The 14,626-nt window shown below is 32.0% G+C and overlaps 2 protein-coding genes across 2 annotated transcripts in view; one reads left to right on the top strand and one right to left on the bottom strand.

Annotated features, from left to right (window-relative positions):
- LOC147033718 (uncharacterized) overlaps window positions 1-2,080 on the top strand; it is a 2,625-nt gene extending 545 nt beyond the window's left edge. The window contains exons 1-3 of the mRNA XM_085871859.1: window positions 1-544; window positions 642-824; window positions 922-2,080. The exon at window positions 1-544 is cut by the window's left edge and continues 545 nt beyond it. Of these exons, the coding sequence (XP_085727985.1) occupies window positions 452-544; window positions 642-824; window positions 922-2,061 (1,416 nt within the window). The 5' untranslated portion in view covers window positions 1-451 and the 3' untranslated portion in view covers window positions 2,062-2,080. The remainder of the gene's footprint in view (window positions 545-641; window positions 825-921) is intronic.
- LOC147033717 (filamin-C-like) overlaps window positions 1-14,626 on the bottom strand; it is an 88,974-nt gene that overhangs the window by 68,957 nt on the left and 5,391 nt on the right. The gene's annotated exons all lie outside the window — the stretch shown is intronic.

The following is a 14,626-nucleotide window of genomic DNA, read 5'->3' as shown; positions in this document are numbered from 1 at the left end:
CCCGCCCACTTTTGCTAAGCTCCGCCCACTTTTCATAAGGTATTTTTTTCTAAGCCACGCCCACTTTTCCTAAGCCCCGCCCACTTTTGCTAAGCTCCACCCATTTTTCATAAGGTATTTTTTCTAAGCCACGCCCACTTTTCCTAAGCCCCACCCACTTTTGCTAAGCTCCACCCACTTTTCATAAGGTATTTTTTCTAAGCCACGCCCACTTTTCCTAAGCTCCGCCTACTTTTGCTAAGCCCCGCCCACTCTTACATCATTTCCAGTTCATCTCTGACTCACAAAGAAATCACTAGAAAATTACAGGATGTTATGGTTTTGAAAAATTTCCCAATGAAGGCTTGCCTAGGCTTGCCCAGGGAATTTCCAAAGGAAACCACACCCACCAGTCTTTCTCTATAAAAGCTTCAAACCCAGGCTCCATTTTAAACATTTGTTTTTGCTGGCAATGGTGTTCTGTGTGCTTGTCTCGAACTCTCTGTCTTCTATGGAACTAAACCTTCAAGTTGATGAACTGGATTCAAACCTCTTATCTATTGAGGTAAGATTTTTTATTTTCCTATTTTCAAACTTTGATTGAAGCATACTCATTTAATAATTAAATAACTTAATTAATACATTATTATTTTCTCTCACAGGAAATTGTATCTGAAAATACTGCTTTTGCTACAACTTGGGGGGAAATTGTTGGCTTGGTTGAAGACCTTATGAGCGACCAAGACCTTGAGTGGGATGACTTTGGTGTTCCTTGGAACTCTCTGTCTTGTATGGAACTAAACCTTCAAGTTGATGAACTGGATTCAAACCTCTTATCTATTGAGGTAAGATTTTTTATTTTCCTATTTTCAAACTTTGATTGAAGCATACTCATTTAATAATTAAATAACTTAATTAATACATTATTATTTTCTCTCACAGGAAATTGTGTCTGAAATACGAAATGAAAATACTGCTTTTGCTACAACTTGGGGCGAAATTGTTGGCTTGGTTGAAGACCTTATGAGCGACCAAGACCCACAGAACGAGTTCGTCCTTGATGACCCAACCAAAGAGTTATACCTTGGAGACCAGCAAAATCCTGAAAAAGAGTTTTACAGCAATAGTACTCATTGTGAGTTATCAAGACAATACCCACTGAACAAGTTATACCTTGATGAGCCAGAATACAAGTTTTACCTTGGAGACTCACAAATTTTGAAAAAATCAAGAAATGAGTTCTGCCTTGATGGTTTAAATAACTACCTTGGAGACTCAGGAAAAGGGTTCTGCCAAGATGGTTCTAAATATGGGGCCTACCTTGGAGACTCACAAATTTTGAAAAAATCAGTAAATGAGTTCTGCCTTGATGGTTTAAATAACTACCTTGGAGACTCAGGAAAAGGGTTCTGCCAAGATGGTTCTAAATATGGGGCCTACCTTGGAGACTCACAAATTTTGAAAAAATCAGTAAATGAGTTCTGCCTTGATGGTTTAAATAACTACCTTGGAGACTCAGGAAAAGGGTTCTGCCAAGATGGTTCGAAATATGGGTCCTACCTTGGAGACTCACAAATTTTGAAAAAATCAGTAAATGAGTTATCCTTAAGAGACTTTGTAAGTTGGTTTTACTTTGAATACTTGAAATGTGGGTTCTGGATTGATAACTCACAATGTGATACATATCTTGGAAACTCAACGGGAATGTGGTTATACCTTGAAGACTTGGAAAGTTGGGTTTATGTTGGACACTTGAAACTTTTTTGGGGGCTTTTATTTATTTATTTATTTATTTATTATTATTATTATTTTATTTATTTATATTTTGGAGACTTTTGGAGTTGCTATCACTCTTTGGGATCTAAACCTATCGATGTAGTTCTTTGTCGGATGGTGCTTGATGGGAGCAAGATCAAGAAAGTTCTGGGAAGAAAGTGCAGGCTTACTCCCCCTTTTTACGTCATCAAACCTGAAAGCTTTAAAAGACAGAATTGGAAGAAGAGAAAAAAACAAAAAATATACATTGTTCGTTCTGGGAAGAAAGTGCAGGCTTACTCCCCCTTTCTACGTCATCAAACCTGAAAGCCTTAAAAGACAGAATTGGAAGAAGAAAAAAACGTAAAAATATATATATATAGGTGGAAATCTCATTTTGAAAAAGACATTGTGTTGGGCGAGGATTGAGTTGGGGTTGAGATTTTGAATGTGAGGGTTGGGGTTGAGATTTTGAATGTGAGGGTTGGGACACACACACATACACATCAACAAACAAAAGTTAAGCCTTGACTATTCAGTTGAGGATTCTGTGTTTGGGGTTCACAGATGTAAGAACGTCCACCCCTTGACACACATTATATACTGTTATACACCTCGGACTTGGCCCTCGAGTGTCCACAACGGTGTATAGTAGGAGGGAGTGAAGCGCCAACCTATTGCTCCCATTACACACACACACACACACACACAAACAAAAGTTAAACCTTGACTATTCAGTTGAGGATTCTGTGTTTGGGGTTCACAGATCTAAGAACGTCCCCCTTGACACACATTATATACTGTAATACACCTCGGACTTGTCCCTCTAGTGTCCACAAAGGTGTATTATCTGCTTAGTTTTGTCTTTTGTAATTCCTGTGAATAAAATGAACCTAAAATCTCTTCCCCTTCCAAATCATATATTTTATAAGTCCAAGGAACTGTATCTATTACATCAACAATTTTAAAAAGTTCTTTCGTCCATCGTTCAGTAAAACCCTTTTCAAAATGAGATTTCCACCTATATATTCTTACGATATCACCAACTTTGAACTTAGGTTTTCTGACATTAATCTCTTTTTCATATTTTAATTTTGTAAATGTTTCTGATGGCTTCATATTCGTTGACGTGTGAATCGTGTCATTATACTTATCCACAATATCCTGAATAAAAGATGACCATTGTTGTGAACCGAGTTGTGTGAATTTTTTATATAGTCTCTCTTTTAAGGTACGATTAAAACGTTCAACAACAACTGCCTTCCCTTCATTAAAGGTACTGTATAATGTAATACTGTTATTTTTTAGAAAATTCATAAATGTCTTGTTATAAAACTCTCTACCCTCATCAGTCCACAATTTCTTAGGTTTTCTCTTACTTTTATTAAATATCTGTTGAAAAGCTAACATAAGAGTATTACCTGTTTTGTTTTTAAAGGGACAACCCACGCATATCTACTCCTCAAATCAATAACGGTTAAAGCATACTTGTACCCCTTATCATTATTGAGTTCAATCAAATCAGCAGACCAGATATAATCAACTTCCTTGGAATAAACTTTCCTTCTCTGAAACTTTGTGAATATTGGTTTATGTAATTCATCAGCTAATTGCTCTTCAGTCTTAATGGCATCATTAGAGCCTATAAGTTTTTTGAATTTCCAAGTCCAAGTTTCAATTTAGCACTAATCATCTTCTTCACGATGAACCTATCAACTTTTTCTCTCAAGGTTGGATTTTGTATCAGAGACAAATTATACAACATTTCTCTATCGGCTTCATGCTTTTCTTCCAACGTTGTGGTATTCCCATAATCAATATCGTGTCTCATGCACACTTCATCAACTCTATTGATTGGTTTACTCCAGGATTTAGGATTGTCTGCCTCATCTAATCTTTTATCTAAGTTTGTGCCTGGACCACAGAAAGAATACCCTGGAAGATGTAATTCCCCTGGTATTCCAGTAGTTGTAAATTTACTTCCTGATAAAAACTTTTGTATATCTCCTCCGAGTTTGTGTTTGGAGATAAATTGATTTTTTTTTGAACCACACACCGAACATATACCTTTTTGTATAACCCTGTTATTTTTACTTTTAATATATGAAATATTTTTAGTATTAGTTTTCTTTTTACATTTGAGACAATAACTCATTTATTTATGAGAAAAATTCCTGCAGAGTGCAAAAACCTTTTTAGTTTCCAACATGCACATTTGAATCTTAATTTTTAAAACATAAAGAATCCTTAGAAATGCCTTCACTCTCTCCTCCATTTATTTAAGAAAAAACTTGAATTAAAATGAATAGCTTGACGATGCCAATAGTTTTGTCGAAAGTATTGCAAATAGACTTGTTAATTCTTTGTATTCCTCCTCGGTGGGTTGAGTTATTTTCTGTAATACCTCTATTCTTTTTTGAATCTCACTGGTTTCCATACTATAATATTTATTTATTCTCTCTCTTTCCTCCCTCTCCTCCCTCTCTCTCTTCTCTTTTTCCTCCTTCTCTTTCTTCTCCCTCTCCTCCCTCTCTCTCTTCTCTTTTTCCTCCTTCTCTTTCTTCTCTCTTTCCTCCTTCTCTCTCTTCTCTCTTTCCTCCCTCTCTCTATTCTCTCTTTCCTCCTTCTCTCTCTCCTCCTTCTCCTTTTCCTCCTCTTCCCTCTCTTCTTCAACTCCTTCCTCATCCCTTACTATACTTGAATCGTTTACACCCCATAGAATATTATACATATATTCATCAGGATTTCTTGTTATTCCTGTATCCAAAATAATTTTTTTACAACAGGAAACCAATAAAATTTCTTTTGAATTTCTAAAAGAGCCTTACCTTTTCTTAACCTTATAATTTTTTCATTATTTAACATTCTAATTAAATCTAAAGTTGTTGGTTTATCAACATCAGCATAATGCCAATCTTTTATTGAAAATACCTCATTCTTATGTTGTAGAACATATTTATTAAAATACCGAATACCCTTTTCTTGAAGGTATGCTTGGACACAGAAATGATAATTTTCTTGAAGCCTTCTTGCTGTCATTTATGTATTAGAAATATATGTTAGAATAATATTATGGCACGAAACACCTCCCCATCTTCCCATAGTTAAATCATTTTGTATTTCCTTACTTATTATATATAATCCTGTTTTTTCTGTTTTCATGAGATAAACAAGGGCAAAACCATTATTATATTTACCCTTATTAAATTATTTTATTTGTTGTTTACTAATCGTGGCTCCACAAAACTCATTCTCGATACCAAGTGGATAATATTCTTCCTTACGAGACTGATTTAATTGTTCCAGGTCTTCGAGGTTAATTTTAAATGACCAATTATACCCTAAATCATTCATATCATACCCCCATTGTTCTATTCTCATACAAACGATACGCCCTTCTTTATAAAAATTTATTTTAATTCGAACTGTGAATTCTGTATGACCTGGAGATAATATCAACACTTCTGTATCTTTAGAATACACAGCCGTTTTATTTAAGTATATATATTGTGATAAATCGCTTAATCTCACCAAGTCATTCGCGTCAGTCGGGCTTGGATAATTTTTTAATTTATAAGCATTTTTCATGTTAATATTTTTGTTTATATTATATTTATATCGTTCAGCCTGTGCCTTTGTGTAATAATTTGATAAATCAATATCCAGTTCTTGAGATACACCAAAGATAGAACCATCTTTACCAACATAAGTCATTTATATTAGATTAAAAATAATATCATAAAATTTTTTATTTTTGTTGAGTTGAAATAACACATATAGACATAATTGACCACAACACTTGGAATTTAATTCTTGGACTTGAAATGTTTGATAAACACCATTCTGTAAGAATTTTATGACTTCAACAGGTGGTGGAAGACCAAAACTATCAAAATAATATTTGTCTTGACTATTAAAAATACAAACCCAATGAGAACCGTTCCCATCATTATCTTCTAAGTTCATAATAATATTCTTTGTATGTTTCGACACATTTGTTAATTCATCTCTCATACAAATAACCACATTATGAATTTTTAATTTCTTACAATATTTGGCAAGTTGTAAATTTGATGTTGTATTCTTTCCAAATTCTTTCAACCACTCATCAATGCTCATTTATTTATTAGAAAGATATAATCCATTACCTCTTTTCGTTAATTTTACACCTGCTTGTGCTATAGAAGAAAGCATATCTCCAACTAACAATCTCGCTTTATCAGGCAGACCTTCAAGTTTTTCAGCAAAATCTACAATTACACCACTTCCACTAATTTGTTTCTCCAACTCTTTGTTATGTCTTTCCAATTCTTTTTGAGCCTGGAGTTGAGCCTTCCTTTCGTTGGCAGTTTTGACCGCTGTTGAAATACCACCCGTCAATGCTCCAACCGCACTTAAACCAGCAAATAAAGGAATTAGAAATGGGAGAAATCCTCCACTCGTCTCTCTTATTGAATATTTTTTCAACATTGGTTTTGTCATTTTAATTTTAAGTGAGCCAGTGTCATTCAAGATTTTAACCTGTTCTCTTGTGAGCAAAACATCAATTCTTACTGCTCCTTTTCTCTGAATTGTATTAACGTTAATCGTACAAGGCTTTTGATTTTGAACACAAGATGATAGTTTATGAAGATTGATTTGATTAACATATACCCCAGTTGGTACTTTGCCACTCATTTATTTAACAAAAAATTATGTGAGACTAATCATCACACCATTATCTGTATTAATCTGCAATTCTGTTTCTTCCAAAAGCAAACAATATGTATCAACTTCTTCACTCTCTCCTCTTTCAATGTATAGGGAAGTATCCACTCGATTAGACTTTATAGTTTCTTTTTGAGCGCTCAGGTCAAACGTATAGATTGTATACAAACTTTTAAATGCTGTCATATCTAAAATAGGTTCTTTATTTCCATTACTTTCACACACCTTTTGGTAAGACTTGTATGCTTCAGCAAAATCATTTTTCCCAATTAATTTCCAATCTATCTCGTGGATAAAATGTTCCATCTAGAGAAACGCGAAGTTGTTTCACCTTAGCATTATCACTCAATGCATTATTCTTATCAGTCGCAGTATCACCATCTGGCTTTTTAAAAATCATCCACAGATATCGTGGCTTTCCTTCCAGAACACCCAAATTCCACGTGTAAGTAGTTTGATTGAGTTTAACGTGTTGACATCTTCTTTTGAGGTATGATACACTGAGTGGTTTCTTTGAGTTAAGTCTTCGATTCAACATCTCTTCTGTTTTAAGATTAGGAGTATATTCACTGATATACCAACTCATCTCCTCAATTACAAATTTATTCTGATCACCAAAAGCATTACCAACACCAAAAAGCAATCTATTTTCATTATCATTCCTTTGTAGTTGAAATCTAATTTTAAGACCATACAGAACTTTATCATAATCACAAAATCCAAATATACCTTTAAGAGGAACTGCCACAGTAAAACTATTTTCTGCTTTTGTATCATCATTATACATTCCTTTCCTTTGAATATATCCAGGGTCTGTGTTTGTTCCCGTTGACATATCAGGAATAAAACCTTCGACAGACCCCTTTCCCATTCTATCACTGAATGTATAGAGTGTAAATTTCATCATTTCAGATACAGCAGAGACATAATCAACCGCTTCAACTTCTTGTGTTCCAATATACAATCGCACACTATCAAACATTTTCCAGAAGAAATCATTTACAAGTGTAGCGTTTGTGTTATTCCCAGCCTTAGTGAATTTAAATTTACACAACAAGAAACTTTCGGAGAGATTCAAATAGGTTTGTTGATTATTTATTTCAAAACTTTTTGTACCATTTGTATTCCAGTCTGTTCCAGTTATTGCATTTACCTTGAAGTAATCTTCTTTTTTAGTGGAGTTTGAGATAATAATAGTATCATCCAAATCATAGATACTATCAATTGCTTCCATACTTGTATTTATTTAGGAAAAAGATGTTAAAACTTTTGAAACCCTGATCCAAGTATTTGAATTATTTTCTGTCGTTCTTGGGGGACAACTGAGTTTTACCTTTCTTAATTTCTTTTATTGCTTGTAATTTATGAGATTCTTTCTGAGCATCTTTTATACTCTTTACAGCACCTGCTACATTTCCCACAGCAGAAGCAGTTGAACCAATTAGGTCTTTATGTTTAAGAATAGTTGAACCAATACCCATGAGAGTATCAATTATCCCATCTCCTCTAAATTGATGTCCGACACCCCTTTGTCTCTTAGGTTTATAGTATCCTCTACCAAGATACATACCTTCACCCTTGTAGTACGGGGAAAGGAACATCCCATCCCCTGTAATTATTTTATATTTTCCCAACTCGTGCTTCCTCACAATAACCATCGTATTTATTTATTGAAAAACTTCACGTAGGTGAATTCTGATGGATATAACTTCTCCATTAAAAGAAATCACACGATTATCTTGGTCGGTTATCCTAAAATTTACTCTGTGTATGGTTTTTCCTGACACAGGTAGATAAACCAAATTTTTAGGCTCCATATTGAATTTATAACCAATTGGGGTTGAGTATGCGCTGAATGAAAATATTGTATTTGTTTTTAATCCATCATTATAAGCACCATCAATCAAATCACAGTGAATTAACACTGAATTTATTCCTGAGGATATTTGAATGACATTATCACTGTAAAACGTCCCATTAGTTTCAATCTTTTTTGAGGAGAAACATAATAACTCTCTAAATGAATTATCAATTGTGAAATCAACCTTGTAGTTATTTTTAACTTTAATCGTTGATTTTGAAGTATGTTTTTGAATGTTTATAACAATATTTTTTGGTTCATCACCCTGTTCTTTCATAAGACGAGCAATTTCGGAAGATATTTGAGAAATCTCGTATGCTCCGGGTGAGACTGTTATCGTTTTGTATCCACTTCCCGGATTATAACTAAACTTGTCATTTTTCTCGGTTATATTAAATAAGGTATTATAAGTCTCCATGGACAATAAAGATGCCTCATATTCTTTTGTTGTGTCAAGTTGTAGTGGGTATGGGAATGAAGATGTGTGGTCGCTTGTTGTGAAATTAAAACTCAGGATTGTGCTTCTCATCTTATTTAATATGAGATAAAATGTCTTTATATTGAGATTTATTAATTATTTTCATGTTCATCAACTGGTCTAAAATGGCTGATGCTTCATTAAAACAATTGTTAATTCCAGCCTTCTTACTGCCGAACAACAATAACAGTCTATTAACTAATTGCGATGGGTCATTTGGAAGAAAACTAATACCTGAACCAAGGATACTTAAAGCCTGAATAATGTGTTTCTCCTTCTCATTCTTCCTACTTTTACCAGAAAGAATAACCTTATAATTTAGAGTGTTCAGCAAATCAATATATACTCTATCATCATTATTTTCCATATCCAATGGTTTATCAATATACTTTGATTCATCCCTCACAGTTGAACCTTGTCTTCCATCTTTTGTGAGAAGAAACATTAATCTCGGAGTTAGTTTAACAGGGGGTTGAGCAGAACTTAAGAACCTTAATTCATCATTAAATATCAATACCTTTTCTTGAACAAGATGAAATATTGCTGGTTGTTCTGTTGGAATGAGTCCTGCTTTGGTTTTTGAATCCACTGAATATTCATTGTTTTGAACAGCATTCACAATATAATCAGGGGGTTGATTAATCTCTTTCAGTTGTTGAAATAAACCTTCATCATCATATTCTAATTCTCCGAAATGCTCTAATTCTTCCTCCGTCATTTGACTGAAATCTTTTAACATTTGAAGCTTTCTAGGAGTATATTCTACTGTGGGAACTGTGGAAACATCTTTCATTTTTTCTTGGGAAGTTTTTAAAAGTGGTTTAAAAAATTTCTCTTGTTTTTTTTCAAATGCTTCTTCGCCCGTTAGTTTCTGTCTGCGTTTCTTCTTTATGTCTTCCTGTTGTTTTACAACTTTTGAAACCAACTCTTGATGTTCCTTAAATCTTCTTGCTCTTTCTTTTGTATCCATTTATTTATTGTAAAATATCATTTAATGAATTGTAAAGATCAACAGGGAAATTTTCCTTTTCTTCATCATTCAAGTAGATGTGTTCAAATAAATCCTTTTCTTTAAATATTTCATCAAATTCTTTATTAACATTAATGCGAGTTGTAATTTCTTCTTCACTAATCCTTGCATCTCTGCTTTTCATACGTTTGTGTTGAGTTTCTTCATCAACATCAAAACCGAATGATAAAATCTTCACTCCGCTCAGATATTTAATAATTTGTCTCGTTCCTTCTGGATTAGTTTCTAATATCCCAACACCACCAGATTTTAGTTTCTTTAACTCACTCTTACAATGTGAATATTTTGTTGTACCAAGAGAAACCTCCTCAAATATTTGTCCTTCATTCCTCAATCGCATATGTTCCTCCACTGAAATATAGTGATAATCTTCACCTTTTACTTCTCCAGGTCTTATTGCTCTAGTTGTTGTTGATACAATGCGTATCACGGGGTGTTTTTTAAGTAAATTTACAATATTCTCATTTGTACTACACAAGAACCTTGATTTATGAAAGTTTTTTCCAGAAGCAGATTTACCCACAAGATTTATAATAATAGTTGTCATTTATATATGTAATTGTTTATAAAACAAAAAATATATCCCTTAATATCTCATCTTGTTTCACAACAATATATTTATATTTTTCAGTCGTGTGCTTCATATAATCCTCAAATTTCTTTTTACTACATAATGTAGAACAATTATCTCTCCAAAAATTATTGATATCTATTGAATTTAACTTGAATAAAATAAAAGTATTAGCATTGTTTCTGATGGAACGACGAGGAAGTTGAAAGTACGATTGACTAAGATAAATACAATTACAAGAAGAATGTCTCCCTCTTGTGTAGTAGCTGTCCATTACCGTTTGGTTTCTCTCATTAACACAATCATCAAAGATAACGAGGTTCTTTTTTGATTTATCCAAATCTTGGGGAGACGGTATATCATCCGTATTATCACTAAGAATACAAGTTATAAGATTTGATTTCTTTTTACATCTCTGTGTATCACAAAATAGTTGAATTATATCTTCAATGTTATAATCATTTAGGTTTTTTTGACGTTTAAATAAACCGATTATATCTTCTTTTTGAAGAGCAGCATTAAAACCTTGTGAGAGTAGTTGATACTCTGGTTGAAAACTCGACTTTGTGAAAATTATTAAATTGTCATAATCTAAAAAGTTGGGAGTGAGGAGCATTTTTAAAAGTAAGCAGGTTTTTCCACATCCACTTGAACCAACTATGAGACATCTTAATGAATTTGGGAGATTTTTATGGTTGTTAAATTTTATCTTATTTTCCCAAATAGGTAAAAAATCATTCATTTATATATTTGAAAAACAGGTTATTTAATTTATTATTGAAGTTTTTAGAAACTCTATATTTTATCCTAAGTTCAGGTTTAATTTCAAGATAATCCATTATTTTATTTATACAATATCTTGTGTTGATATTTCCCTGAAAATTACATCCATGAATAATATACAACAACAATCCTTTGAACATTTCTCTTATACGTTCAGTTTCTTCCCTTGTAAGGAAAGGTATGTTATCATCCTCATACTTTACATTCATTTCTCTAATCAATCTTGTAAAGTAATTCATTTTTGGTGTAAATCTAAAAGAATTATTTTCCTTTTTATATTTTTTATTATCATTAATTAGAAGATAATCACAGAATATACATTGTTTATAGGCTTTTGACTCTGTGTTTAATCCCCGTCTTTCACACGCAGGACAATTCTCAAATTTGTCATATGGAGAATCAGGAAAGTCTAGCATATTTATAAAGTAAAACTTTACTTAAACTGAAATTCATCTATACTTTCAGTTGTATATTACCATCGATATCGATATACTTTTTTTCATTATCAGATTCAACGACAACATTTTTTATATTAAAGGTAATTTTAAAATTATCGTTAACTACTATTGAACGAAATGTCATTTCACCTGATATATTAACATCCTTTATTTCATCAAGATTTACATCTTTAGGGTTGTTGAAAAAAATACAAATTTCTCCTTGCATATTACAGATGGTCTTATCTTTTCTTTCTAAAGCTTCATCCATAAGGTTTTTGTTCTTTGATACTTTTTCTTGTTTCATTGCTTTTTCTAGTTTTGAATATATTACTAGAAGGAGAGGAGAAACTTTTGTTAGAGATACTTTAATTGATGTTCTACCAGGTATACTAAAAGCCCTTCCACTGAAGGAAATTGAAGAACTCATATTATTTACCATAATAGTTTTTATCCAATAGTTGTTATATTTATCTTTGTTCAATTTTACATCCTTGACATATTTCTCAGTATCTTTAACAGATGAAGAGATTGATTGAAACTTGTCTTTTGTGTCTTGAAACATTGTATTTATTAAGTGAAAAAGTTGGAGGATAAAATGGTTTTAAGCACAGATTCACCTGTAAAACAAACGAAATTTTCATCAAGAAAATTTTAGTTTAAGCAAAGTTTTATTCTATAAATATGGTGAATACAACGTACTGCGATGTTTGTAATCACGAATATAAACATTATAGAAAACACCTCCGAACCAACAAACACACATTTAATCTATTTCATCAAATATCTCCTCTTGAGTTGGAAAGAAAACATTGTGATATCTGTTCAAAGGATGTTTTGAAGAGTAGTTATAATCAACATCTTCAATCACAGAAACACAAGAAAAATGAGTTTAAAGTAAAGGGAGACTATTATATTGAAAACACTGATGGGGCATTTAAAGGGCATATAAAAATAAGGATTTTTCAATTTGGAGAACCCGGTCCATCATCAATAGCTGAATCAATTGAAATAGTGAAACCCGATGTTGAAAAATTTATTAAAAAGACATTAAAAGAAATGAAAACTTTAAAGTTTTATATGGGAGTGAAAATGAATATGAAAAGACAAGATGAAGAACATACTCCTTATATGAGAACAGGTCTTCATTTTATAACATCATTTCAAGATTTTTTGAATAGTGGGGTTTATGAAGAACTATCAAGACAAGAGGAGGATGTTGATAATACAGTGGTAGGAAGTGGATTCAATATTAAAAAAATCATCTTTTTAGATATACACATTCTAAAATCAAACCCTCTTAAAGCTTCTTCTTATATTGAATTACCAAAAGAAATAAAACTAAAGAAGGCAGTTGTTAATATTAAGAACAATGATAATAAATGTTTTCTCTGGTCTGTTCTTGCTCACTTACATCCACCAAAATGTAATTCAGAAAGAGTAAAACAATATATGAAATATGAGAATACCTTGGACATTAAAGATTTTAAATTCCCAATGCCATTAACAGATATTCCTAAATTTGAGAAAAAGAATAATCTTTCTATTAATGTATATGGATTAACGGATACAAACAAAGTTCAAATATTAAAAATTTCAAACAACTATAAAAATGAAGAAACACACATTGACCTTTTATATTTTAGTGTTGGAAAGAATTCACATTACACATACATCAATAATTTATCAAGATTAATCTCTTCTCAGGTATTCAGAACAGCAAACAAAATATATCCTTGTAAGCGATGTCTTAATTCATTTCATACAAAAGAACGATTAGAACAACATTCAAAATATTGTAGTAATCATAAATCAGCTGTAATTACAATGCCTAAACCTGGTGAAAAGATTTATTTTGAAGATTATAATAAATCTATCATGCACCCATTTGTGATATACGCTGATTTTGAATGTATCCTTAAAAAGATAAATACTGCTTCTCCTAATCCAAAAGAACCATATACAAATAAATATCAAAAACATATTCCTTGTGGTTTCTGTTATTATATCAAATCATCTGTTGGAGAAAAGTATAACAAACTTGAACATTATCGTGGAAAAAATGCTTCACAAGAGTTTGTAAAACGATTAGAAAAGGATTGTATAAGACTCACTAAATTAATGAAAGAAACAAATGAACCGATGAAATTAACCAAAGAAGAAAAATTAGAATTTAGAATGAACAATATCTGTTATATTTGTGAGGGGGAAATTAAGGAGTCTAAAGTTAGAGACCATTGTCATCTTACTGGTAAATATAGAGGTCCCGCTCATTCCTGTTGTAATCTTAATTATAAATTACCTTCTTTTATTCCAGTCTTTCTTCACAACAGCGCCAACTATGATACACATCTATTTATAAATGAACTTTCAAAAACACCAGGGAATATTTCTGCTATAACAAACACAAGTCAAAAGTATATTTCATTTTCAAAAATGATATTCACAAAACCTTTAACTCGTATTAGGTTTTTAGATTCTTACAAGTTTATGGGAACACCACTAGCCTACCTCGCATCAAATCTAAGCTCCACGGACTCTTTTCCAAATCTTAATTCATTCTTTCCAAAAGAGGAAATTCTCACTAAAGAGGAAATTCAGATTAAAGAGAGAATTCAAAGTAAAGAGGAAACTCTAATTAATGAAGAAATTCTAACTGAAGATGAAATTCTAATTAAAAAGAAAATTCGAACTAAAGAGGAAATTCAGATTAAAGATGAAATTCTGATTAAAGAAGGAATTCTTACGAGAGAGGAAATTCAAACAAGGAATGAAATTCAAAGTAAAGAGAAAATTCTTACAAGTAAGGGAATTTATCCTTACGATTATATGGATTCATTTATGAGATTTAAAGAAACACAACTTCCTTCAAAAGAAAGTTTCTATAATAACCTTTATGAAGAAGAGATAAGTGATAAGGAATATAAACACGCACAAGAAATATGGAAAATATTTAAGATAAAGAACCTTGGAGAATATCATGATTTATATCTAAAAACAGATGTTTTATTGTTAGCTGATGTGT

The sequence above is a fragment of the Eptatretus burgeri genome, chromosome 2 (genome assembly GCF_056783735.1).
Source record: "Eptatretus burgeri isolate ZD-2024b chromosome 2, Ebu_testis_v1, whole genome shotgun sequence".
NCBI lineage: Eukaryota > Metazoa > Chordata > Myxini > Myxiniformes > Myxinidae > Eptatretus > Eptatretus burgeri.
This window is presented reverse-complemented; position numbering and strand designations above follow the sequence as displayed.